The sequence below is a fragment of the Poecilia reticulata genome, chromosome 9, assembly GCF_904066995.2.
Source record: "Poecilia reticulata chromosome 9, P_reticulata-male-v2, whole genome shotgun sequence".
NCBI lineage: Eukaryota > Metazoa > Chordata > Actinopteri > Cyprinodontiformes > Poeciliidae > Poecilia > Poecilia reticulata.
Genome location: NC_088838.1, coordinates 30,995,090 through 31,021,405, shown reverse-complemented (window position 1 = coordinate 31,021,405; position 26,316 = coordinate 30,995,090). Strand labels below are relative to the sequence as shown.

The 26,316-nt window shown below is 39.8% G+C and overlaps 1 protein-coding gene and 2 long non-coding RNA genes across 3 annotated transcripts in view; 2 read left to right on the top strand and 1 right to left on the bottom strand.

The window, feature by feature from the left end:
- Nucleotides 1-26,316, top strand: part of LOC145552870 (uncharacterized) — a 254,817-nt gene that overhangs the window by 126,686 nt on the left and 101,815 nt on the right. The gene's annotated exons all lie outside the window — the stretch shown is intronic.
- antxr2a (ANTXR cell adhesion molecule 2a) overlaps nt 1-26,316 on the top strand; it is an 84,278-nt gene that overhangs the window by 18,132 nt on the left and 39,830 nt on the right. Inside the window, exons 10-16 of the mRNA XM_008417763.3 lie at nt 2,943-3,012; nt 13,695-13,773; nt 14,198-14,293; nt 20,537-20,587; nt 21,817-21,906; nt 23,700-23,870; nt 24,059-24,139. Of these exons, the coding sequence (XP_008415985.1) occupies nt 2,943-3,012; nt 13,695-13,773; nt 14,198-14,293; nt 20,537-20,587; nt 21,817-21,906; nt 23,700-23,870; nt 24,059-24,139 (638 nt within the window). The remainder of the gene's footprint in view (nt 1-2,942; nt 3,013-13,694; nt 13,774-14,197; nt 14,294-20,536; nt 20,588-21,816; nt 21,907-23,699; nt 23,871-24,058; nt 24,140-26,316) is intronic.
- LOC145552868 (uncharacterized) lies at nt 14,272-16,467 on the bottom strand. The gene is made up of 3 exons (XR_014088987.1): nt 16,295-16,467; nt 14,660-14,775; nt 14,272-14,360 (listed from the first exon to the last, which is right to left on the bottom strand). It is a non-coding gene; the product is annotated as an uncharacterized LOC145552868 (long non-coding RNA).

The window sequence follows — 26,316 nt, the reverse complement described above, 5'->3', positions numbered from 1 at the left end:
GTGTCTCTCGTTCATAAAGTCCAGATTATAATCCAGTCACGTGAGCTGTGACTCTGAGCAGCTCATCTAGAGTTGCAGTTGATCTTATTTAGGAGAGAAAAAGAACTGAATGCAAACATTTTCCTTCATCTTCACTACTTCTAGTTGGTCTGTCACATAAAAGCCCAACTAAAATAAACCGAGGTTGGTTAAAGTTGATAAAACAAGAACAAATTCATAAAGATGAAGTGCATGAGATTCACAAAATATCTTGAATTTAGGTCAGTTGACTGTGTTTTCTTTGGCTTCACTGCAAAAACACAAAATCTTGTCTTAATACACTTGAGTTAAGACAAACCTAACTAATACGTAATGTTTCAGGAAGATATAAGAGCTTGTTTAAAGTAAATAATTCCTTGATATTGATGAAAAAGTTGTAGCTACATTTAACAAGGGAAAATGCCATGTTATAAATGAATGTTACTTGTAAGTTAGCTTTGTCTTATTTAAGGCGTACTAAGATAATTGCACTAGAAATTGATACTTGGTAAGGTTTTGTGTTTTTACAGTGTTCCAAATAACCCTCAAAGGTAAAGGAATGAAAATAAAAACAAGAACTGGAGTAGAATAATCTCCAAGTTGGATCATCTGATTTAATCTGGTTGAATTTTCCTCAGACAAACACACACACTTGGACAAAGGAATCCCCCCTCTGCCTCGTCTTTCCGCGCTGATCACTTTTCATTTACAGTGACAAAACTAAGTGGATTTTTTTCCCCCCTTCATTTAATCATATAGTTTCATCTTTTGGTAAATATTTGGCTTAAACGTTTTTGAGGTTGGACGTGGCTGAACGACGGCCGCGTCGCGCCGCATCTACGTCGTCTGCATTCATCAGAGGAGCGAGGCTATGTAGGTCACTGTGCTCCTTATTTTGAGCTCGCAGTCTGTTCTGTTGAGAAATCCTTTTTCAGGAAGCAAACGGGATTTGGCACCCAGAGCCAATCTTTTAAAGCTCTCATTTGGCCGTGGGATCTGCGGGATCGGCGGCTGCCAATGACAACACTTCCATCCCTGACAAGTTATTTTTGATTTTTCAGCATTTCATCTCAACTAAAATACTTGAACATATTTTCTTTCTCCTTTTTTTCTCCCTTTTTAAAAAACAAAAAAAACAAAAAACAACCCCCTTATCTGAATTAGGGAAGTGGCCATTAGCAGATGTCTTCCTGTTAGTCCTTTCTCAGTTTAGGCTGTCTCACATTCGCCCACTTGGGGCTATTTATTCCCTTATTGGCTTTTGCATGTGTTCAGTCCAGACCTTTTTAACAGTGGGGCACCTTATAATTATGGACAAGCATCATGGCAACTATGGACCACACGCCACATATGTGAAACAGATGCTTCGCTCGTCTCCACCAGAAAACCAGTTGGAGGCATGTGCAGAAAAAACTCATCAGTCATATGAATAATCTCAGTGGCTGCCTTTGTCAACCTTTGATGAGCGCACACACGCTTATACACACACAAATTATAATCCAATCTGCCATTCCTTTTGTTTTTCCATCCACAACTCAGAGCTTTATGACATGATGGAGGGTTGAGGCCACGCTAAATTTTTTTTATAAAAATACAAGAATAAAGTCATAAAATTGCAAAAGCAAAGTCAAATAAAGTTGTGTAAGAATAAAGTTGTAGTGTTACGAGAATTAATATTTATTCTTGTAATATTATGACTTTATTCTAGGAATATTGACTTTATTCTCATATATTACGTTATTTTTTAAATATAATGGCTTTTTTTTCACATCACTTTGTTTTGTTTTCTCAAAGTTTTATGACTTTATCCACATATGTTACGACTTTATTCTTGTATTATTTGGACTTTATTTTCGTACAAGTTTATTCTTGTAATACTTTGACTTTTTTCTCATTACATCATGACTTTATTCACTTAATATTTTTTATTATTACTAGCATGTCCCTCATACTCTGTCATATTATGAAGCATCCAACATGTTAAAGTTCTGATGAAGAAATATTTTACAACTTTTTTATGAAAAAATACATTTGTTAGAGTTTTAAAAAGTATAACAGTGTTATGCTGTCATTCAGATACTGACCACATATTTCACATTGAGTTCATTTGAGGACTCAGTCTGTTGTGGTGATGAGATTAAGGTTCAAAACCTTATGATTGGATTTCACATATATTTTTTATTGAATATAAAAAAGTCTACAGTTTTTTTTTTCCTGGATTACTCGTCTGTTTTCTTTATCTTTTACTTTATTTCTTACATCTTAATGCCACTGTGAGGAAACCACAACTCTATTCTTCCACTGGTATTGATGCAAAGTAACGTTTGGTTTGGTGAGTTTTCAAAGTACAGATTGGAGGAAGCTTTTAAAGACTGAAATATGAATAAACATAAATAAACCTTTTATTTTCTTAAAAATGAAAGATGGTCTAAATGAAAAGTTCCATTTTGTTTATTTCACTGACTTTAATTATCATATAACAATAATACACAATGAAGTTATTGCTCTGTTTTATAACAGACTTTCAGCTGAAGGCCAATGAAGCAAGTTTCAGATAAACCTGCTTGTCCAACGTGTGTAAAACATTTAACCAAATTTGCAGCTTTTCTACATTAATAGGCTAATGGACCTTTGATCATTTGTTCTTTTCTAATTAATTTCATTAAAACTTATGTTTAATTTATTGCTGGGCATGTAAAATTAGAACAATTCACAGCAAGACTGTTTCATTTTCATTTAAAATAGTCACTTTTGAGTGACTTAAAGTTTCTGATTTTGTCCCACGGTGCAACAATGTTTGGACTCCGCTGTTTTAAAATGAACTACAGCAGTTTTAAATATGTGATCTGGATCCATATTTAAAACTTGTTTGGTTCCACATAAGAGATGCAGAAAAAAAAGAAACTGTTGTGTTTGTTTTCCAGACAACAAGCCAACCTCAGTGCGCAATGACTACCTGCTGTGTCCCGCTCCCATACTGTATGATCCTGGACAGTAAGTGGAAAGCGGATTTACTCTTTAAGTTCTTATTGTTGAAGGAATTGATTGATATCAGGGGTCAGTATTTATTTCCTCTTTTTCCTGTTGTGTGTGACGAGTTGGAAGAACTTAATCTTTTCAAACCTGATAAGTCGTTTTTTCTGTTAAATACAAAGGGCAAATGATTTGAAAATATTAAAAAACTATTCCCTAAATAACCGTGGATGGCTGAGGGTAATGTAAAAGATGATCTTCCCTCAGCGTGTGATGCTGTGGTATGAGAAAGACGACCCACAGGTTGAGCTTCCTTCACATTCAACCGGAAGATTTATTCTTCTTGTGTTCTCAATCTTCTCTATGCCACCAACGCGGCAGCGCCCCTAGCGGTTGTGTGTGGAATTGCATAGGACTAACTAAAATGACACTAAAGAACTTATTTCAATAAGAGATTAAAGATACAAAAATAAAAATTATATTTTCTTACTTATCATTTTTAATTTACTAAGGACTTGTTTTTCACCCCTCTACACAAATGATTTGAAAATATTCAAAAACTATTCCCTAAATAACATATAGGTGAACTAGAAAGAGATCAATTCTCTTTTAATCCAAGCAAAATAATTTTTATTGACTTTCTTGGTAGAAATCATCTAAACGTGAGCGTGCAGAGCAGCTATAAATGAGCACAGTGTGTGTAAATTAATTTAGCACTGCAGATATGCTCAGCAGCTCGTATGTAAGGTATGACGTTGGCAAGTTCTCAAGAAAAGTGTGAAATCTCAAAGACAGACATCACAACAACAGTTAGAAAAGGAAACCTGGATATAGATTCAATATGCTCTTCTATAAATTGAATTGTTTTTTTATAAACTGGAGAAAGGACGCTGATTAACATGCTACAAATCATTTTTTTTTCATAAGATCCCAATATTTCCTTTCTCTTACAATAATCCAAAGTGTTTCATAAGAAATGTGTCTGTATTTTCATCCTTTTCTTTTGCTTTGTTTCTGTTCTTTAATTTCAGTTCTGTTCCATCTCCTCAGTTTAAGCAACTTGTTTCACTCCTCAGATTTCCTGCTTGCTTTTCCACATGTCTTTCTTTCTGCAAACAAACGCCGCCTAAGTCTGTAAATCATCCGTATGTATGTTAAACGTCGCTGTAAACAGTGCAGTCAGAGAAACACTGCGAGCATACGACCCACGAAGATCGAAGAGGAAACCGTGCAAACATGCGTTTTATTCCCGTCTGGGTGGTTATCGCTTGATTTTAACGACATTTTTTATAATCCCAAACCGGAGCAGATGATTGCTAAGGCATTCTAGATGGAACAACAGATTTTAATGTCCTTGCTGACTACAATCCAATCAAAAATGTATGATTATGAGCGCTGCTGCCTCCTCAAGGCCTTTGAGCTCTAAAAGAGATTATGTGTCATTCGATGACAGCGACGCTGAAAATGTTCCAAACCACCTCTGTTAATCCACAGATTTTTAAAAGAAAGAAAACTGCTGGATATTTAGATTTTTAGGTCTGTTTATTTGCCCCGATTCATTATCATGGAAGGACATCATAAAAAATACACCCATAATTCAGCTCTGTTTACTCATGTAACACCAAATTACAGCTGATGTCTTGAGTCACTTTAAAAAACAGGTCCAATTCATATTCAGTTGTACAGGATCCAGCTTGGTTCAAAATCAGTTACCTTTATTCCAAGGCAGCTCTGTAATGTCAAACTTGGATCAAATCATAAAATGTTCTCCCAATTATAAAACATAAAGTAATCTAAGAAAACCCAGCTGTTTGCTTTGAGTTGTTACCTTTGCAGTAATTTGTCATCCTGAGCAAAATGTGGCGGAGGAGTGGAGAGGAAGCTCCTCCTTTTGACTGTTAGAAACATCCATTTTTCTCTTTTTCCTAATTTTCTATACGCAAATTTTTGGTCTTTTTTTATGGAAGTTCCTGCTTTTCCCTTTTTTTTCTTCTTTTTACATACAACTCTATTGAGTTGTACATAACTAACTCAATAGAGGTTGAAAAAAATGACTTGATGTATTTTAAAAAGTTCTGTTTCTTTTTATTATGACAAGCGATACGATCACTGCCCAGCCTTGTCTGAAGCGGTTTACAGTAGAGGCCTCACTCACACACCAAACATGAATGCACTGACACTCGGTTAGCCCACGTAGAACGTGATCTAGATTTAGACTTTATGTGGAAGTGAACATTTCCTGTCTTTATAGGGACTTTTTTTTTAAACAAATCATCGAGGAAGTGTTTTTTTTTCCATCTGGTAATAACCAGCAGTGGTTCAGTGGAAACAACAGACTCTGTTCTGGATTCTGTTTTTTCACATCCTGACAGGACCTGACGCCCGCATCAGGCTCCGCCCCCTCCGCTTACAGAAAGACCCTGCCTAATTAACTGTTGGCTGCCGATGCTGACCCATTAAGCAGTTAGCTGCTATGGGTGGTGAGTAAACACATCTGCTGGAGGGGCTCTAAAAGGATGTGCGACAGATGCAGCCGTTCCCTTTTCCACACTCCCCATTTAAATAATTCACCATGCTCTGACAATCCCCGCACCCCGGACCACCTGCATGGAACGGCGGAGCGCAGGAGCCTCCGTCTCCGTCCATCTGTCTGCTTCTGCTCCAGCAGCACTACAGGCACGCAGGATGCTCCTTGAGCACAGCTCCGCTCGTCCGAAAAAGACTCTCCTTCTCTCCGATCCCGCTTTGCGCCCATGTTTGTGCCACACATGGGGCCCTCGTCTTTCCAAAAATAAAACCTTCTCTTTTCTGGGCAGCATATTTCAGATGCACACTAGAAAAAACACAAAATATTACCAAGTAGTTTCTAGTGCAAATATTTTGGTACACTTGAAATAGAACAAAGCAAACTTAAAAGCAAAGCTTATTTTAAATCAAAATGTCCTTAATATTGCTGAAAAAAATAGATTATTTCACTAATAACACAGGAAAAAAGTCTTGTTTTAAGTAAAATTATCTGCCAGAGAAACTAACATTTTTCATCAATATTAAGGAATTATTTACCTAAAACAAGCTCCTATTTCTTAAAACTTAGTTGTAACAAAGATATTTCCACTACAAACTTGACTAAAACTACTTGGTGAGCGATTTAGTGTTTTTGCAGTGCAGCAGTCTCTAGAGTTTTAATGCTCAGCTGCAGCTTCCAGTCTACTTCCAGTCCAACCCCCAGATCCGCCCTGGTTGTCCTGGAATCGCTGTCCTCTGTTGGTCATGGAGCCGTGTGGAAGAGGCATCATCTGTGCTGACATCTGTGGCATCAGACTTGAAACGCAGGCATCTGCTGATTCTACCTCTCCCCGTTTCCTCCTCCTCCTCCCCATTAGGAGGCTCTGCACATGATCCTGGGGCCCCATTCAGAGGCTAAATGGCTGCTTTCCTGCAGCAGCATGTCCTCACCTGTGCTTTCATTTATGTGGCGATGAAATACCTGAGGTGGCACCTGCTTGACATTGCAGGTGCGGCGTCCGACGTGAACGCTTGTTAATAATTAAACACGCCGCCCCATCTGCTCCTGTGAGGGCAGGAAGATGTTTTCAACAGAAGTGTCTTGCTGTTTGTTTGTTGCAGCAGACATGCTGCTTGTGCAGAGATCTGCTGCTCAATGACACAAAAACGCAAAATGTTTGATAAGTATTTTTAGTCTACTTTCTAGTCCAAAAATCGTAGTACACTTAAAATAAGACAAAACTACTTACAAGTAACTTTTGGATAAGATATAGAAGTTTTTTTAAGTCAATAATTTCTTAATATTGATATTAAAAAAATGCAGATTATACCTACAACACTGCAAAACCACAAAATCTTACCTAGTATTTTTGTCTAGTTTCTAGTGCAAATATCTTAGTATATTAAAATTAAGACTAAACTAACTGAGAAGTAACTTAAAAGAGAGACTTGTTTTAAGGATTTAACTCCTTAATATTGATGAAAAAGTACTAGTCCCACTGGCTGTTTCTTTCTCATCAATGGTAATAAATTGTTTACTTAAATCATCTCCTATATCTTGCTGAAAAGTTATTTGGAAGTTAGTTTTGTCTTATTTCAACTGTACAAAGATATTTTATACATATTTATTAAAACCTTCAGTAAGTTGTGACAGATAAAATGTGAAAAAGTTCAACTCTTCTGTCTCCTCCTGGTGGTCCTAATGCCATTTGCAGAAATGCACAGTTCCTGGACCGGTCACTAACAGCCAATCAGAAAAAGGAGGCGGGGCTTAGCAGTATCAGCTTTGACATTACAGGAAACGGTTAGCCATGCTCTCAGGCAGTTTATTATATTTATATATTAATATATTTAGTTTATTTGAATGCAATCTGCATTTGACTTGAAATATTTCCTTTTTTGCTTGATATTATATAAATCTCACAACACTGGCCTACTGTATATGACGTTACTTAACATAATTTAGGCTGAGAGCCTTACTGTTTTCAGTCTGTTGAATGTTGTATTACTGACAGCAGGTTTCTCAATTGTTCTTTTGACTCAATAGTAGCTGCAATGTGCCTGCATGTTTTTGTGTTAAGGTGATTTTTTTGGTTGCTTTCTGCAAGATCACATAGCCAGTAGAAATTATAATTAAATAGAAACATTTTAATTAAATAGAAAAATTAGCAGCCAATCCATGTGATCAGTATTGGTGAATAGCAGCGTAAAACGTGACCAGAGCATCTTTAACTCCCACTTTTTAAAGAATTGGAACACCAGTTTATAGGCCAAGTTTCTGAAGATGACATTTATTTTATATGTCCATTGTTTTAGTTTTAAGATTCTGCTTATATTTATTAAGACCAATAACCGGTTTGATCAGCGTTTTATGGAAATCTACCTCTGCTGAGTAACAACAGCCAGATTTCCCCAGCGTTTGTCACACCAGGATCTGTTTGGATTGAGTTTTTCACTCGACTGCTCGTCATTCTGTCCAAATGGTGGACGTCTGTCTCAGTGAGACAGTTTCTCATCTGGTCCCCAGGCTTCATGGGACGGTTTCCTCCCCGCCATCAAAAACTTCTGCCGTGCAGATGCGTCCAGAGTGATGGCTGCTGGATGCCAAATGACAGGCCTCGCATATGCCGTGCCGTGAATTATTCAGCCTCCACAGTTTTCACATGTTTAAAAGAAGTTTGAAAGCCATTAGCGTCTCGGTCGTCGGGCCGCTGCAGCTGTGTGGCATCATCAAAGCTTAGCGTCACGCCGGACCCACTTTCTGACACATCAAACTGGGACAAACTTTTTCTCCACCGGGGTCCGGATATCTACAACGAAGAGCACAAGTGTCTCTTTGTATCTAAATGTTGACTGATCTGGGGCTCCCGTAACAAGGATCTGCCATTTATTCAGGCATTATGATCGGCCCACCAAGCAGCTGCAGCTCCCTCCTCTGTGTCACTCACTGGCTTTCACTGCAGGAAAGTTAAATGACAGCCAGCTCTTTTTTTTTTCTTTTTCAATTATTCATCCTGCTTTTCATTTAGGACCCACTAAGCTAAATGTGGTACATTTTATCTGAGGTCTTGTTGTTGTGCGAAGGTTCACTGATGTTCTATAAATCAGAATATCAGCTAAATGTTTTAGGAATTCAGTTGAAATAATACTATTTGTTTAGAAATTAAATGAATTACACAGAGATTGGTGTTTTTCAAGTGTTTGGTATTATTGTAATTTTGATGATAATAGATTAAAACAAGAAGCAGACTATTGCTCAGGGCTTTCTGGGTAAAACGAACACGCCGGTCTGCTGCTAGCGGGAGAAATGACTCGTGGTCTTTTACCAAAGACGATAAGGAAATTCTGTGACCACTAAAATCTGACGCCACTCCTTTTTTGGTTACATTTTGTGATGAAGGAAGTTGTGCTCAGAGGGTTTTGTGTCATTTCCTTTAGTGGTTCTTGGTGCAGCGCCCCCACAGGTGGGGAGGGGAACAGGTTGCTTATAGGGCCTTCGACACAGAGTAGTGTGAACGCAAACCGCACCGGCTGAAAATGCAACAAATGTAACCAAGTCTGCTGGACTATCGGGTGTGAAAAGACCTTTTAATTTTCCTCCTTAGATTCTCTATGGGGTTCAGGTCTGGCCAGTACCACCATCATCACTGATCCAGGTTCTGGTTCAGTTCAGGTCATGTACCAAGTCCTAATTGCAGAAGAAAGCATGAAGTCCTCTTATTTTTTCTGATAGACCTTGTTGACTTTGGACTAGATAAAACTCAGCAGATAACATGATGGCTTAAATCATGACTGGAAAGTCCATGCTGGACCCTGACCAGACATGGATTTTAAGTCTTTCCACTCTTCCTCTGGATTCTGGGACCTTGATTCCATAAATAAAAATGCTAAATGTATTTTTATCTGGAATGATCATTATCTTTCCAGCCTTTTTCTCCGGTGAGGTGAGATATTTTGGTGGTCTTTCCCAATCCTCTCAAAGCTGTGCTCATCCTTGTTGCTTCACTTCTTGAACTCTGTGACCAGTCAGCTTCTTTAGTACAGACTTTATGTGATGCAGGATCCTTGTAGAGCAGGGGTCCCCAAACTTTTTCCTGTGAGGGCCACATAACTTTTTCCTTCTCTGGTGGGGGGCCGGAGTCAGAAAAAGTGTTACACGTTTATCACCTGCGCTGCCGGAAATTGCCAGAATCGTTTCTCGATTGATTTTTACCCAGAAAGCACATGGGCAAAAACCGTTAGTGAAACGGTCACTGGGACTGACTAGTATATCAAAAACACTTTCATTTCATTGAGGGAAACCTGGAATGTGGCGTTCATAACAAACACGAGTGTTCATCTGCTCTGCCGCTAGCAAACAACCGTACTGATTAAATAACATAAAAGTCAAGCAGTTCCCTAAAAGTCCAACAGATGGCAGCAATGCGCCATGCAAAACAAAACGTCCACAGTTTACGGGACACACTTCCTGCTAAAGAGCCCCCTGTGGTTGAAGAAAAATCCACACATAAACCCGGAAAATACAATATATGAAAAAAAATCTGACTGCTCTCTGGTATTGTTCCGGGGGCCGGACCAAATGTTGCGGCGGGCCGGATTCGGCCCGCGGGCCGTAGTTTGGGGACCACTGTTGTAGAGGCTTCCAGTGTCTGTGTGCAGGACATCTGTCAACCAGCAGGCTTCACTTCGATATTTCTGCATTTCCAGTACTCCTTCATTGGTCTGATGTAATTTTCAGATTTTCCTTCACTGACTGTCCATCATCATCAGCAGTTAACACCTGAAATATGTCCTTCCTAAATATGACTTTTTATTACTTTTTCAATCGATTGACGGTAATGAATTATCTTTTTGAGGTTGTTCCCAGTTAGTGTGAGCTGCAGGTGTAAATGTGAGGAATTGCAAATTGAAATGTGTTTCACCAGATGGAAGTGCTGCTGCATGTTTTTCTGATGTAAAATGTGTGTGAAAAACGTAATTATAATTTATGTTCATCAGATTCAGTGCTATAACTAAGGTAAAAATGATTGCATGACTTGTGCCTGGGTTCTGGCTGCTGTGCAGGAAGTGAGCGCTGTGTGTGTGTGTGTGCGTGTGTGTGTGTGTGTATCTGTGTGCGTGTGTGTGTGTGTGTGCGTGTGTGTGTGTGTGTGCGTGTGTGTGTGTGTGTGTGTGTGTGTGTGTGTGTGTGTGTGTGTGTGTGTGTGTGTGTGTGTGTGTGTATCTGTGTGCGTGTGTGTATGTGTGTGTGTGTGTGTGTGTGTGTGTGTGTGTGTGTGTGTGTGTGTGTGTGTGTGTGTGTGTGTGTGTGTGTGTGTGCAGAGGAGGTCCTGCTCTCTATGGTTGAGTTGTGGTGCGTTCAGGGTGTCCAGCGTTGTCAGGATGAAGGGGGGTGGGCTCGTCAGTGTAACTCGCTTGGGAGCTTTCCTCCTTCACACTGCAGGTTCTGCACCTCCAGCTTGATTAACAACCTGCCCACCGTTATTCCGGACTCAGAGTGTCAGCTAATTTAGCCTCGCCCCCACGCCCTCCTCCCACTCACCTCTCGCCTCACGTTCAGCACTTAGTTAACATGCAAAGACCCCGAACGCCTCGTCAAAGCAGCAGCGACTTTCTGTACGTTTATTATAAAGACGCACTCAACCTGTTTGAAAATGATTTGGCCTGGATAAAGGATGGAAATAATAGTAAAAAAAAACATTCCTGGATCTTTTCAATGTGAAATTATCCAAAAATTTCACAAAATAAATAAATTTATGAGTATTCTGTCTATAAACTAAAAAACAAACTTCTGAAAGAGCTCTGACTGCCAGTTCTTACTCTCATTTTGTACTTTCCTACATCCATTTTGTTCCTATTGACAAGTCATTTTGCAGCTCATATTTATTTGTAATTAAGTATTTGTGATGAATTATGTATACATGAAAATTCTGGACCAATATTGATGTCAGATATTAGTATTGGTGTTATATACCAATATTTTATAGATATTTTTCTACCCCTACGGGGTTCAGGTGTAGCTTTTGAGTCTTTATAACTCTAAGCTGCTTTGTGTTGTCAGACATGTGTTTTATTTAATCGATGTCTTGAATCTACAGTTTCTTCAGGTAAAATATATTTACTTTGAACGGGCAACTTGGACACTTTTGTTCTTGTGATGAATAAAAACTGAGGAAACCTCGAAGGCAGAAAAATCCTGCAACATTTGAACTTTGCAGGCCCAACTATATATTTAAGCAGCTGGATTTCCTTCCTCAGCCCTTAGGGCCTCCATGTAATATAGGATTTACTGACATGGTGAAGTGCATGGAGAGGAGTGGAAACACTGAAACCATGGAAAATGTGAAGAGGGAGGAAAAGATGAGTTATTCATAGTGAATATCATGATTTCCTGGGCCAAACTTTAGAAAAGTCTTACATGGCCAGTGGCCCATAGAGATTATATTTTATAAATCCATGTTTTTCAAACATTGTGAGCTACATAAAACTCACCATATCAGGTGGGGTGTTTTAATACGGCTGGATTTTCTGAATGTAAATGATAAAAACAATTAAATCAGTACAGATTAGAAAATTACAAAGTTACAGAACGTCTTTCTGGGAATAACATGGAGGTACTGCAAGATGTTTTAGACCAACCATGCATTAAATCATATCCACTAATATGTTGGACTACATCCTCTTTAATTTTGTTTTTTTTATTTTTGGAGAGAGGAGAGATGCAGAAAAAAAGGTTTTATAGAGAACGGCAATTCCTAGTTTTAGCATTTCTGAATCAATTCAAAATGTTCAAAAATCAAATTTATTCTGCTTAATTTTTTGTAAAATCATATTTTGAATAATTATTTGATTTTTTTTTTCATTTAAGAAAAGCCAGACAGCAAAACTGCCATCAAACTGATTACTTAAGTTACAGAATATTATGCACAAACCTGTTTTTGTTTAAATTTGAACCTTATAGAAATGTTTAAATGTTTACAGTTTTTCCTTTTGTCAGATGTAATCACTAGACCCTGAAAGCTTTGCATCTCTAGGATAAGAAACCAAACTGTCTTTTTTCACATCCTTCTATATCACAGTTGCATGCAGTTGCATGGCCTTCCTTTTTAAGGTCTGTTAACATAAGAAATAATGAAAACCTAAATGTTTGAGATGAAATAAAAAGGCAGAAATATGTGAATTCTTAGTCTGATATGTAGGTGAAAAGTGTAGGGAATTAGCAACAAGTTGGATGACTTGTCAAAGTGCATCCTGTGGCAAAGTTCTTTGACCTGCATCTTAAATATTTAGTGTTGCAAACAAGGTAAGGTGCAAAGAAGTCACTTCAGAATATTTAGAATACTCTGCATAGTAATGGACACGCGGTCTGGTTGCTCATCTGTTCTGAACCACAGGAGAATTGGCGGCCCAAGGCACTGCCTCAGGCTGAATCCACAGCAAACACAGCACTCTGGTTATTATTCCACAGCAGCGCTTTTTTAATGCAGGCCTCCCCTGTACAGCGCCGCGCTCACAGCTGGCCCCTCACACACAGTCACCACTCTGCTGGCTTCTGTCTCTCCTCTCTCCTGTTTTATGTCTTAGGTGGGAGGTGGGGGGAGCATTTCAAGCGTTTGACTCGCTCCACATCCCGAGTTCTCATTAAACCCGCCGTAATTGGATCGGGCGTAACAGACATATGGAAATTGCGGTGCCGTTCATCATTAGGGTTTTAATTGCGCCCATTTCGGCCTCTGCGTTTCTGCCTCTAAATAAGTCATAGGTGTTCGCAGGCCTTGTTACTGCAAGTCAGGTTGGTTCAGCCAAACATGCTGACGCCTGGGATGATGAGAAGATCTCCTCCATTCCCATCTCTTCATTTGGTTTTGCTGCTGTTCTTTTCTTTGTCAGGGTTTTTAAAAAAAATGTGCACTGTAAAATTTAACAGCATTTTTGTTGTGATGACAATATTTGAACTGTAACTGTGGCAAGATGGCTCATACTGTTTCACTGAACATTATTAAGATGTATGGCACATTTTGCATACTTTGTATATCCGCCTTACATTGTTGGTGTTTTAAAGAAAAACAGATAATTAGAAAACAAAGATTTGTGTGAGAGAAGCACAGAAAATATCTCATAAACTGAGATTAAATCCATTTATATTATTTATTTGAATTTGTTTGACAGATAAACTGTCTTTTGCTTTTGTTTTGCAGAACTATGGATGTTCTTATCAGCCTGAACAACGGCAAATCGTTCATCTCCAGTGCCTACACCATCACTGCATCTACGTGTGTGAGTCTGAGTCACTCGTCTCCTTTTAGTCCAGCCAGTTTGAACAATGTGTATTTCCTCTAACAAATATTATATAAATATTGATTTTATCTTCAATAAATGCTTGACATTTAACTGGTATTGATGACTAGGAATGCAATAATATTCTATGGTATGTTTTTATAATAAAATAGAAATGAAGTAATATCTTTTTTAAACATTTATTCATGGCTGAAATTATTAATCATGATTAATCAAATATTGAAATAAAAATGCAATTTGTTGAAAAAAAAACATATTCAGAACAGAACATAAATAAATTTTGTATTTAAGAAGCAATATATAAATATGTTCTACCCAAAACTCATCAGTGGATGTAGTTTTAGATTCTCTGAAGGAATGCTGTGCTTCAGTGCTGCGTCTTGTTGTGGTTTTTGTCTTGCAGTCGAGCGGTTCTGTGCTGCTGATCGTGATCCTGGTGATGCTGGCGCTCCTGGCTTTGGCCTTCCTGTGGTGGTTCTGGCCTCTCTGCTGCACTGTGGTGAATCTTCCTCGTCTCTTTGGTTAACCTCTGTGGCTCCTTCATGCACCCAGAATGACAGCAGCTTCTGCCGAAATAAACCAACTAAGAATAGTTCACGTTGCCATAGTTACTCTAACATTTACAATGACAAAGTGAGAACACTAGGTGTATGCTCTTTAACGTCTGCAAACTTCCTGTTTGTACAGTTGCACCCTATTGTAAGAATGCACGTAGTTACTTACTTAAATCACAACTTTTATACAACAAATGAAGAAACCAAAATCATCCAGGCAGAGAAAGTAGGTTGGCCTGTTTGGCTCTGAGGATCCTCAGTTTGCTTATTTGCCATATTCTGAAGCAAAATATTGCTAAATATTTGCTCACCCTTTTACCACGTGCACCACAGTGCATGAAATTTCCTCCCAGCAGACCTCAGTGGGGGGAAGTGAAGAAACCACATCCTGTAGATCGGTTGCTGGTTTCTGCTTCGGCATCAGGTCCTGACAGAAAAACAGACAGAAAAATACACCAAGGCATGGATTAGTGAAAAAAAGATCTGAGTGACAGTTGCTGAAAATTCTGTTTATACAACTCCAACACTGGGTCTTCCCAGGGACAGACGTGATTAATAATAATACCCGAGATTTTTTATGGTTTAATCCCATTAAATCTGCTCCTGCTCCAGTTTAAACTGTGTTTCCTGATCTTGTCAATCAGCTCGTTGAGTTTCAGCTGCTCTTTCTCATTTCCTGCCTTCTGCTCTTTGTTCTTTTGTTATTATTGGTTAATGTGGCTCTTAAAATGATCTTTAAAGATTTTTCCATACAATAATTTTGTTGCCAAAGTAACACATCAAGAGGGAGATGTTATTTTATTTATATTCACTGATTTAAGCCTACCCAGGATTAATTTTCTGAAAGAAAGCCTGTAGGATGTAAATTTAGTGACTCTTATAGAAATCCTGATGTGTGATTTGGTGTAGAAATGATCAATATCATTATTCTAATTAAATTGGCCAAGAGAAGAAATATAAATGGAAAATTTCAGAAGGCCAAGAACACACCCCTGAGGTATACCACAATGAAACTAAGCTAAGAAAGAGGTTAAACCGTCAAATGAAGAGATTTTGTTTAAAACACAAAACCTTTCATATGTACATTAGGTGAGAATTAGAGGTACATCAATCAATCGCCCCTGATTTTCTTAAGTTTGGTTGATTGGCTTCACCTCAGGCCAATAATATCTACCTCTGCAAAAGTCTGAAAGTAAACTACTGTCCACTTTTGCTCTGCCTGACAGACGAAGACATTTCTATAGTTTCGCAGGCATTCTTCAGTGTTTTTCAATAAAGGAAAATTGGAGTAAAATTGGAGTATTCTGACCTTATGACCAATGAAAAATTGGTATCGGACAAAATCGGAATCGGCAGTCATCCAGTATCGGAAGAGGTCTGTTAGATTGACAGTAGTATTTATATTATTACTAAGAGCCTCATGTGCATTTATAACCAGAGTGAAAGCTGCTGAAAACACAGTTATTGTTCATATGTGGGAATATTGAGAATTGATCATTAGCTACTTCCAATTTTGTCTTTTTATTTTCTTAGGCATGCAGAAGTAAAGGGTAAATCAGCCTGGATGTAACTGTGAATGTAACTCTGTGCGTTAAAGAGAAATTTATGGCTTTCTCTAAATGGAGCTTAAAAACGTCCTGCAGTAAACCTACAGGACGCCAGATGTTTCAGCCCCACAGGCGCATATTGTTGGTTTAGTCCTGAGTATTCATTAAAAACTACAGCTCTAAAAATCCCTCACCCTGCCTATACCCCCTTTATAAAACAATTCTCACCCACTTAACCAATTACAGAAATCCACAACAGATTATCGTTTGGGGCGATGAGAGAGGGGCTACAGATGGCATGCACCACCTCTTTCTCTCAGCCTTTTTTCTACTGAGATCTGATGAAGGCAAATTTTCCCCCGCCACACCCGCCTGCCCCCCATCACTCACCTCACTCACCCCTGAAATGATAGACGTCACCTGGCTTTGTGGACCTGAAGGGATCCCATCCAGGATGAGATGGAAGCATATTTTGGAAAACCAACAAAGGCATTAAAATGTAAACCCCCTGCAGCATGTCTGGCCGCGGACGTGTTTGTCTTGGTGGAGGGAGCTGCTGTTGCCTTCCATCCAGGGACCCGGCAGAAGAGGAGGGCCATGTGTGGCTTGTTAATATTTAAACCCCCAGTCTGCCAGGCTTCGGCAGTCGAGATGAGGCGATGAGGCCACGCGCGCGCACACAAACTTCCCTCCCACAATCCCTCTCTTCCTCTGCCTCTACCCGATGGCCCGGTGCCAGACGAGAGGTCAGACAAGCTGTGGAGTGGTAGTTTCTTTGTTTATCATTTGTTTGGAAATTAAGCCCTGCATGGCGTTGCCTTTTGTTTAAATCAAAGGGTTGGAGATGGAGTTTTCAAAGGCAAGGGAATTTATTTGAATTACAAATGAATCACTGCAAAATTGGACACACTTTTGGAAACATTTTCAACTCATTTGGTGCCTAACATGTTGGTAACTTCTAATTACTTTGTTATTTTATTAGGGCTGTCGGTTATAACTCGTTGCTCTGCAATGACACAACATCTGACCAAGGATTTCTGTTTTGTTTTGTAGTGCAAATATCTTAGTAGACTTGAAATAAGACAAAAAGAATGTACAAGTAACATTTCAGCAAGAAAAATGAAGTTAAGTGAATAATATTGATGGAAAAAATACAAATTTACTAGCAGACGATTTCACTTATAGCTACTTACTTTTCAACAATCTTAAGGAATTATTTCCTTAAAACAAGCTCCTATATCTTGCTGAAAAGTTACTTGAAAATGGGTTTAGTCTTATTTCAAGTGTACTAACATATTTAAATTAAATCAAAAAGACTTGGTAAGACTTTGTGTTTTTTGCACAAGAAACGATTAGTCTAAATCGTTTAACGTGTTAACATTCCTCATTACCCGTTTTGACGTAAAGGCTTCCCTCCTGTGGAGGGTTAATTGGGTCTTGCATGTGCGTTGCTCGGTCTTATTCTGCGGTCAACAATGCAAAGTGGCAAATGTGAGTCAAAAGATGAGTGACGAAAGTCAAATTAGCTTCACATTTTGCTTTAACCGCTTAAGTTTTACCCTCCAAACACTTGGATGTTAGTCAACGGCTCCATGAACACACCGGTGTCCTCATGACTGCCAAGGTTTTTTAAAAAAAGGTAACATTTCTAAATTAACATTTGAAACTTAAATGACTCCTTTAAAATATGAAAACCTGGAAAAAAGAAGTTTTCTATGCATATTCATAGGAAAGTTATGTGCATGATTTTGAGAACATTTCAGCAATAAGCTGTTACTCATGTCACCACTGCAGTGCAGAACTTTATCTCCTTTACTTCAGAAAGCCATGTTAACCTAAATCGCTTTTAAACTTTCAAATATGCTACCTGCCACTGATCCGTCACAACAAACCTCCTGAAACAGCTTGACACGACACCGTTTGAGCTCGGGTTTTGGGAGCGAGCAGATTTCCAATCCCAGTCGGACGTTCGCAGAGACGGCCATATGTGGACAGTGCCCCGAGTGCTTCCGATTGGTCCGATTCCCCGTGGCGCACAGGCTGCGGTGGCGAGCCGCTGGGGCCGGTGTCAGATGGCGAAGCATCCCGCGGTTTAGTTTTTAATTACGCCACCGCGCTGCAGAGAGCTCACATCTGTCCGTCAGGTTGCTGGGAAAAAGGGAGCAGCCGAGCTCCGGCGTTTGTGTAATGCTTTATTTAGCCCACAACATGTGCGGGAAATCTGCTGCATAATTACTTAATAAAAAGAGATAATCCCGTCAACGTAAGGTGTGGCTGGAATGCTGTTAATCAGCGTATGGAGAGGTCATCCACAGACCTCCGCAGGATTTGTGTGCAGCCAGTTGTGTGTCAAAGAGAAATTAATTAACCCTAATTGATTGTTTTTCATTATTCTAATGACAACACTGCAGCGAGTCCGACGGTATCCCTGAGCTTAACCGGGAAGGAAACAGCTGTTCGGATCTATGATAGGCCATAATTACATTGCTCCTTTTTTCCCCTCCAAAACCACTTTAGCAAATGCAAAAGCAGCTCTGACTTTAGTATCTGTCTGTGATGACTAATGAGCCAGACGGTGCTCTCTCCTCACCTCAAGCCGAGATATTCTCTCAGTATTTATTGTGTTTGGTGCTAAAGTCCACAGGAAGGGAGGAACGACAGGAGAATTTCATCTCAGGAGTGTCTGGGTGGAAAACTGGACCAGAAACAACCTTCACTTACTAGCCTACCTGCAAATGAGGCTTTAGCAAATACTTCATTTTAATGACAGCAATCCAAGCAGGCTACGCTGAGCTTTGTTTGCTCTAAAAAGGTCATGTTTTATAACTTCTAATTAGAGCTGTGCATGTGTAAAGTTGAAGCTCCTTATTTTCTTGTTTTTCTGTTGCTATGATCTTCCTCCATGTCTGCTATGCGGTTCTGGTTCTGGTTGCCTGGGAAGAGGAACAGGGACTCGAGAATTACATTCCATCGATAAAACCCATTGATTTTATTGAGCACCGTATTTGCTGTGTATTTTAACACTTTAGAAACATCTTGTGGTTAACCAGCAGACGGGATTGCTGCTTGTTTTTTCAGTTGAAACATGATTCAAGTGTAGAATAAACCGTTAATTTCTGCAGCTTTTCTCTTTGGTTTACACATGCGGCAGCCATATTGGATCCTGAAACCCACAACTTTCCAAATTAGCTAAAATGTAGACGACTTAATGCATCCCACACTTTTCAGATAATTTTTCACAAAATCATTGAAGATCATGAATTTGTTTTCCTCCCACTTCATAACTATGCACTTATTTGTGTTTTCTGACAATAAGTTCATGTTTACTGGTGTTGTTGGTGGTTGTTTCAAAAACATCCTGATTGCTTCATTATCTGGCAACCCAAGTGGAGCTCCAATTGGTCTGACTGCTGTTTGCACTAATAGCTGCTAGAAAAAAAACAAGTGTTTTATTTCTGACTTAGTATACAGAAACCACTTGCTTGAAACTGCTTGGTTGTGCAGGAGGCTCCACTTCTGCTTTTGGAAGATGTACGGCTATAGAATTGTGCATCTGTTTGCAGCCATTTTCATGTGTAAGTGTAAAGTTGGGTTGGGGGGCGTGGCCAGCAGCAGCTCATTTAGATTTAAAGTGACAGACACCCTAAAACGTCTCATTCTGAAATGAACTCAAAATAGACAGAACTGACCAGACTAAGATCTGATTGTCTGATAATGATTTTGCCCATAAAACTATCCTAATTTGTTTTAAAGAAGCATCATAGGTCAACCTTTACAGATGCTTATCAAAGTTTTACATTATTACCCCATTTCAGTGTGTGGGTTTTCTTTTGTCTGTCAGACCGCGAGCTTTAACTCTTGAAATCTTAAACCACCAAATCATAAGCGTCTGTGTGTCTTTTCACAGCTGTGTAGCCGCTGACTGAGCGTCGTCTCAGCTGGACGCCTGAGTGACGCCTGACAAATGTCAGGCTCCTCTTTGCTTGCCGATGCACATCTGAAAAACCCAGTCCAGGCATCTTGTCCCTGAGTGGTATCACATTGTGGACAACCTGCTTCTCAGGTGTCTTTCCACGTTGTCACGGAGACCGCCTCAAGGCTGGTCACTCCGCTGTCAGTAAGCGATGTCATGGAGATCTGTGTGAATGTGTTTTTTTTTTTTTCTTCTTTTTTTTTCCGCCGCCACTCATCTTCCCAGCAGACGGGACTTGGAGCGCAGCCCAAGCCGCCTCCTCTGTATCTGATAGGAGCTAATTAACTCCTTAGGATTTTATGATTGGGGGATCGCTTCGGAGCGCTGAACCCCATCCAATTAATTAGGAGCTAAACGGGCTACAGCGATCGCCCCAAAGACTCCCCTGTCAACAAGTTGGTTTTCAGCATTTCTTTATTTTGCACGGGGGGCCACTGATGTTGGTTTACAAGCAGGATCCTTGTAATCAGTAGTCAGCGAGGCGATGGGGTGGCAACTGCCGCTCGTGAGGCTGGCAGCAGCGGTGTCGCCGTCATGAGACGAGCTGGGGGACGTCTCCGTTAGGCTGTGTCACCTGTCACGAATCAGCCCCGTCAGCCTCGTCTGGGTCCTGATAAGGTTTGAGTCCTCCTGCCGACCAGCTTTGTTTTCTTTTTCTGTTTATTCAGGTCATCAAAGACCCGCCGCCGCCGCCTCCACCTTCTCGTCCGCCTCCACCTGTGAGTATGTCACAAGGGGTCGACAACACAACCGTCCGCAATACAGATTAGACTCCATATTTCTGCACATATTAATAATTCATCTTAAATTGAGAATTGGCCATATTTACTTTCAAAATTCAGATACATTTATACATTATTATTATTATTATCAATAGTAACAGTTTATAAGGATCACCAGAATGAAAATATTGATTAAAAACCATCTTGTCTTTTGTTACAGTAAGATATTCTTCAGCAAGTATTGAAAAATATAACAGATTTTAAAAAAAATTTAATAATACATTTTAACAGCACTAGTAATAAATAAAGCACTGTAAAAAAAACAGTGCTAAATAAATCAAGACAAACTGAAAATAATAATATGAATATGAACAAACATAAAAATTAGATGAACAGAATATTTGGAGCCATTTTGATACAAGCATTATAAATAAAATATAATGAATGAACAAGTAAATGAACAAAATTCAAGATGTATATTCTATTAACTATTTTAGTTAGGAAATGGCTAAATGTTTCCTTATTTACATTAACGATTGAAATAACTGGAACTGTGACGACTGATTATAAGAATTAAAATAATCCTCCAAATATCAGCCTAAGAGAACCTCAGTAAAGTTTCCATTAAACCCATGGATGCTCTCTCAGACCAGCTGGTTGTTCAGGAGTCACAGCAGGAAGAAGCCTTTTCTGTCCCACCATCACAAATGTAAACATGAAATCTTAATAAACTACTGAGACTTTAACTGCAGACGTCTGCTTTGGTCAGATGCAAATAAAAAGTGGATAAATGCTTTAAAATGAGGGATGATTGTAGTTATGGTGGAGGACCTGTGATGCTGTGGGCCTGACTCTCCAGCACAAATCTTGGAAAGTAAATTATATAAACTCATGACATTTGAAATAAAAATCTGTTTGCTTCTAAAAAACTTTCAAAAGGATCCCTGTTGGGTCTTTCTGCAGGTTAATATAAAAATATACCAGTTGATTTCTCTAAACTCAAAGTGAAAATATGCTCCTGCCATAGAAGATTAGGTTACTTTGAAGCTTACAGTCCCTGAAACGTGCTGACCAAATTCACCGTGGAGGCAAACAGAGCGTTTCTTCCTTCCTGGTGAAAAGGAAACAATAATACAATTAATCTGCAGCTTCCGTCTTACTGTCGTCCAGCTGCAGCTGCTTTATTAATGCTGTCATTTATAGAATCGTGTGACCTCTTTTTCCAGGAACCCGAGCCGCTGCCAAAGAAGAAGTGGCCGACGGTGGACGCTTCGTACTACGGAGGAAGAGGAGCAGGAGGCATCAAACGCATGGAGGTCAGACCCTGAAACTGGGCTTTGTTTTGCTTTAAAGTAGAGCAGCTAAGGAAATCAAATCGAACAAAGATCCTCTGCATGCGGCAGTGACACACACATCTGACGGGTGTAGTCCTGCTGACGTTGATGTTGGAAGTTGGTGTAGTTGCGGGCGGCGGACCCGGCTGCTGTCCTCGTCACTCTACTGATGTGTCCGACATGACAGGTCCCGCCATCGCGTCCTGATTGGATCAAGTCGCTGCTCAGTTGGAAGATTGAGTGCTGCTGTCAGCTCGACTCGACCACCTCGCTGAGTTTCTACCCACACTTCCCCCGTCATGGACTCCCGTTAATATCCAAATCCTTCAGGAGGAATCAAAGTTTATATCTCAGATGTGCACCCTAAGCATACATTTTGTAAAATCTAAACTCAAGATAGGGCAACATTAATCTTTTGAGAAATTTTAGAGTCCCATATTTCAATCATTCAAGTTTATTTGTGTAGCAAAGTTCCTTACATCATGAAAACATCATAACCATCATATAGTCAACAGCTGTAAAAACCAATAACAGACATTACATTTTGCGTGTAATGTTAAAATCAACAATTCACATTACATTTGTTTGTCAGGTTTTCTTTTATTATGAATTAAGAGCAACTCTAAACAGTTGGGGTTTAATCCAGATTTAAAGGAAGTCAGTGTTTCAGCTGTTTTGCAATTTTATGGAAGTTTGTTCCAGATTTGTGGTGCATAGAAGCTGAATGCTGCTTCTCCATGTTTGGTTCTGGTTCTGGGGGATGCAGAGCAGAACCAGAAGACCTGAGATGACCCGATATGATGGCCATCTCGAATTTCAAGTTTCCCATGTAGGTTTTTGAAAGAAGAATGTCTAAGAATAATTTATGCCACATTTGGCATCTCTCACCATATCCATCTATATCTATCTCTTCTATCACCGTTTGACGGATCCCTTCGGTGTTAGGATGATTGCAACATTCCGGTTTCTGACACGTGAGCGTTTCTTTCATTCGCTGCAGCGCTGGGTTTTTCTTCCTGGGCCTGGGACGTATCCCTGAGATGATTCTCAGAAGCTGTTCTATATTGTCACGGCTTAACCTACAGCTTAGAAAATGTGTCGCTAATTAATCACCTCTCCCCATTCATGTGGCGGCGGATTTTTTTTTTTTTTTTGTCTCCTCCTCGCAACAGATGTGATGATTTCAATTAAAAAGCAGGACAGCTTGACTAATACACATACTCATGTTCACAAGCTCAAATGCAAACACACACACACACACACACACACCTGACAACACATATTGTCAACTGAATTGAGTTCTTGCTGCTAGGTTGGTAGTTAGGAGATAAAGTTGCCACCAGGTGCTGCTAATCAGATGCATTGATTAACAGATCACCTTCAAGGATGATTTATTATTATTTTTTAATCAAAACTGATGCTGATCTGGACTAAGTGGGTATGAGTTAGCACAATATCGATCAATCTGGGAAGAGTTTGTCGGGCATTCTCCAGATAAATCATCCTTCTACAAAGTGAAGTTTATTCACAAGTCCAAACAGATTCACTTCTGCAAAATGTTCAGACCCTCCAGACTTCAGTTAGTCTGTTATATCTTAGAGTTCGTGACAGGATTATTTAAAAGAAAGATTAAAAAGCAATGACTTTGTTTGGGAGGGTAAAAGGAGGAATAAGGGCAGTATTATGTATTATTTTTTACCTGGCCCTACCTTGTCTCATATGTTGCTGTTCTAGCACTCTTTCATCTTCTGTTTTTCTGTTTTTATCCTGCTCAGGTGAAATGGGGAGAAAAGGGATCAACTGAGGAGGGAGCCCGACTGGAGAAGGCCAAAAATGCTAAGGTGTCCGTACCAGAGGACGTGGACGAGCCGATGATCAAACGTCCACGTCCTAAACCGGCGTCCAACAACAGGCAGGCGGAAAACAAATGGTACACTCCTATCAAGGTACGTTCCCCATAGATGTCACATGTTACGGCTCCTCATGACGCTCACTGAAAACATAAACTCAAAAACAGAAGAAAACAAAAAAAAATTAATTATTCAAACATTTTTAAACAGATAAGAAATAAATGTTTCTTCAAATTTCTGTCAGTTCTGCCGTTTTCCCTCATGTCCTGTCTGTGTGCCATCAGGGTCGCCTGGATGCGTTGTGGGCTTTGCTGCGGCGGCAGTATGACCGGGTCTCCCTCATGCGTCCCACCTCAGCAGACCAGGTAGGACAGAGGAGAAAACTCTCCACGACTTTTCATAAATATTTCTGATGGAAATCTGCAGGCCTGCTGCAAAAACAGACAGAATTTCAGCTGCGCATTAAATACTGTGGTGGCAAACAGACAAAACGGCAAAGTAACACACAGCAGAAGAGATGATGTCAATCAAAAAGATATTTTGCATCAATAAAGAATATTACATTTTTGGTGGAAAATTGCAACCTTAAGCATCTATTAGCAGTTTGGTCTTTTTTATTTAGTTTTTATCTAGTAGTGGTTTGAATGGATGAATCTGTGTTGGTCGTCTGTTTAAGCCCATTTACAGTTAAAGACATGATAGTTTATTGCTGCATTGTGTTGCTGTGAGTGGATGCAACCCCTCAGCAGAGGAAACTTCTGTTTCTTGTTGTGCATTGTGTTGTTTATACTTCACCACGGCGACGTGACCTGCAGCTGCAAAGCTTCACAGAAGGAAGGAGGACAGAGACGACCTAATATGGTCAAACCGTTTGCTTCACTCGCCCTCCGTCAGAGGAGAGAAAACGATCTGAAACGCAGACGGTTACCAGAACGCCACCGAGTCGGAGCTAACCAGATGTTTTGATATGTATTAGACTCTAATACGGCTCATAATCCAACAAACCACACCATCTGCTGTGGATGTAAATCTGCAGACATAATCCCAAAATTAAATGCTATGGACAGAAAATCAAATGCTGTGGCTTCGAATCGGAAATACAAAACACTGCCAGTTTCACGTTTTTGAGCTTCTGCAGCATTCTTTTCGTTCTGCGATCTAAAGCAGAAACACTTTTCAGACACACAAGCAGAAACTGATACACATCTGCATGTCTGTGGTGGGTGGTTCTGCTCAGGTCAGAGGTCAGAGAACAGGATCCATATGGGTGTGGTTCAGACAATGATGTAACTCTGCAGAGGCATCAGAGAAAAGGGAAAACTTGAGGAAATCTAGCAGCTGTCAGCCTGCCAGTCGTTACTCAGGGCATCACGTTGCTGTTTCATGAATCAGATCAAAAACCATCAAAACTTCTGCTTTTACATGAGAAATCAAACTGAGACTCAGGGGCTTTTGGTGTGTTGATTAACATTTATGACAGAACAAATGAAAAACTTGGCAGCAATGTTAGAAAAGTATTTTTCCTCTCAAAAGCAAAGTAGCATAGCTTAGGTTTGCAAAGATGCACAGAGATCAGTCACAAAAATACGATTAAGGCATTTCATTTGGACATTCATGTACTTTTTAGCTTTAAAAGATAAATTAGCTTTAAAAGAGACTGTTTATGCGCCAGATTCTGCACTGTGGACACAAATAATGAGGCAAGAACAGAAGGCATTCATCTGTGCTTCTCTGCTGTTGAAACATCTAGAAAATAGCAAGAGCTGACTTTCTGCTTTCCAGAGCTGTTTGTATGGCGATGAAAAACGTTGTAGCCTCGTCGTCTCAGTTGTGATGCATCCATATGAAGTGACCTCCAGGTCAGGAAGCCCACAGGTTGTTTCACATCACGTTTGGCTAAGAGGGGAGAAGCTGCCAGTCGAGTCCCATTTTTATTCTGATCACTGAGACAAACTCCACTTTCAGTTCTGTGATCAAGACTGTAAACGAGACGGTTTGTGTTTGAAGTGAGGCTGAGCAACAACCGACTGTTTTCATCCATCCACACAGTTTTTATTTACTTAGTTTATTTGTGAATTCTCCCCAACGGCAGGGTTCAGTTAGTTAACATGTGAAAATGAGGAAAATACAACTGGCCATCTGATCTGGAGCCACTCAGATGATGACGTAAGCAGGCAACATAAATAACAGAACATTTTCATTCGCTAAAACAAACTATTTGTCAAAATGAAAGTAAAATGCAGTTTTATCTGCTTCGATTGGCTCCCTTCTCGTCCTTTCTGTTATTGATTTGAGTTTGAGCAGCAGTCGTATTGTTGCTGGTCTCCGCCCTCCTGGTACTGGTCAGAGCGAACACAGCTGAGGAAGAAGTCCGCTCCGTCCTGCTGCAGGTTCAGCGTGGATGGCAGAGAGTGCAGCAACGCCGCAGAGACAGGGAGAGAGGCAGGATGCTGTGTTTGATGGTGGACAGGAAACCTCCAGGGTCATGAATGTTTCAGCAGCGTCCGTCCGCCGGGTTACAAGGACTCGTACAGGTGTAAGT